Source organism: Eimeria mitis, genomic scaffold (assembly GCF_000499745.2).
Source record: "Eimeria mitis Houghton genomic scaffold, Emh_scaff1085, whole genome shotgun sequence".
NCBI lineage: Eukaryota > Apicomplexa > Conoidasida > Eucoccidiorida > Eimeriidae > Eimeria > Eimeria mitis.
This window is the reverse complement of record NW_013567505.1, coordinates 11,826-13,401: the sequence shown is the minus strand read 5'-3', so window position 1 is coordinate 13,401 and position 1,576 is coordinate 11,826. Positions and strand designations below refer to the sequence as shown.

Here is a 1,576-nt window from a genome sequence, read left to right as displayed (position 1 = left end):
CTGCTGCTGCTGCTGCTGCTGCTGCTGCTGCTGCTGTTGCTTCTGCTGCTGCGCTGAAGGAAGCAGCACCAGGCTGAGGAGAATGTGCACGCAGCAAGCTGCCTATGTCTACGCTGTTGCTGCTGCTGCTGCTGCTGATTCTGCTGTCAGCAGCAGCAACTGCAGCAGCAGATGTGTTGCAGCTAGACAAATGCTGCTGCTGCTGCTGCTGTTGCTGCTGCTGTTGCTGCTGCTGGCTGCTGCTTTGGCTCGCCACCGAAACTTTCTGCTGCTGCTCTGGGAGCAGCAAATGTTGGAGTTGATCTTCTCTCCTCTGCTGCTGTTGCTGCTGCTGCTGCTGCTGCTGTTGCTGCTGTTGCTGCTGCTGTTCCTGCTGTTGCTGCTCTTCTTGCAGCGTACGAGACTGAGACCGCCTGAAGGAAGACACAGCAGCAACACAAACAGCAGCAGCAGCAGCAGCAGCAGCAGATTAGTTTCTGCATTCTTTGACTCGGCAGCAGCCCCAGGGCCTCCACGGCTCAGCTGGCTGCTTGCTGCTGCAGCAAATGCAGCAAAAGTGAGACCTAATGCAAGCAGCAGCAGCANAGCAGCAGCAGCAAATGCATCAGGAAGAATAAACTGTACCTGCGGCGGAATACTCTGAACAGAGCCTTCATTTTGTCGGGTGTAGGAGGTCAAGCTGTAGCAGCAGCAGCAGCAGCAGCAGCAGCTGCTGCTGCTGCTGCTGCTGCTGTGGGGCTGCTGGTGATGTACCCTCAAGGCTGCGCTATGCGCAGCAAACAGCAGCAGCAGCAACTGCAGCAGCAGCAGCAATAACAATCACTGCAGCAGCAGCAGCAGCAGCGCGAGACACTGGACCGGCTTCGAGCCGCAGCAGCAAGCAGCCGGGCTGTGCTGCTGTGGCTGCAGCAGCAACAGCAGCAACAGCAGCAGCTGCTGCAGCTGCAGCAGCAAATTGAAATATAAATAAGAAAACAACCAACGGGTATTAGCTGCAGCACAAAGAGCAAAGGTCTATGGATCTGCTGAGCATCGACGGACGCTTGTGGCTGCCGTGCTGCTGCTGCTGCTGCTGCTGCTGCTGCTGCTGCTGCTGTTGCTGCCACGAGACAAGAACAAGTGCAGAAGAAAGAGAAAATAAAAAAGCTACAAAAAGACTTATTTAATTAAAGTTGACGAAGTACAATGCTGCTACTTCTGCTGCTGCAGCCGAGCGTCGATGCAGCAGCAGCACCAGCAGCAGCAGCAGCAGCAGCAGCAGCAGCAGCAGCGGACGGCAGCGGTCCAGGCGCGACCAGGCCAGGCAGGCAGCAGCAGCAGCAGCAGCAGCAGCTCTCTGCTGCTGCTGCTGCTGCTGCTGCTGTTGCTGCTGTCCAACTGTTTTTTATAATAAATTAATAATTTTTTTGTTGTTTTTTGTTGTTTCTTTAATTAATTAAAATATATTTTGCTGCTGCAGCAGCAGAAGACTACTCATTTTGCTTGCTGCAGTGAATTTGCTGCTACGCTGCTGCTGCTGCTGCTTCAATATGAAGATAAAGAAATAAATTAAAATTAAATTCTCGCGTTTTGTATT

The 1,576-nt window shown here is 53.1% G+C and overlaps 1 protein-coding gene across 1 annotated transcript in view; it reads left to right on the top strand.

Annotated features, from left to right (window-relative positions):
- Positions 1 to 1,185: 1,185 nt before the first annotated feature.
- The window catches only part of EMH_0029050 (uncharacterized protein), a gene marked incomplete at both ends in the record, with an annotated part of 8,302 nt that continues 7,911 nt past the window's right edge, over positions 1,186 to 1,576 (top strand). The window contains one exon of the mRNA XM_013494239.1: positions 1,186 to 1,282. Within this exon, the coding sequence (XP_013349693.1) occupies positions 1,186 to 1,282 (97 nt within the window). The remainder of the gene's footprint in view (positions 1,283 to 1,576) is intronic.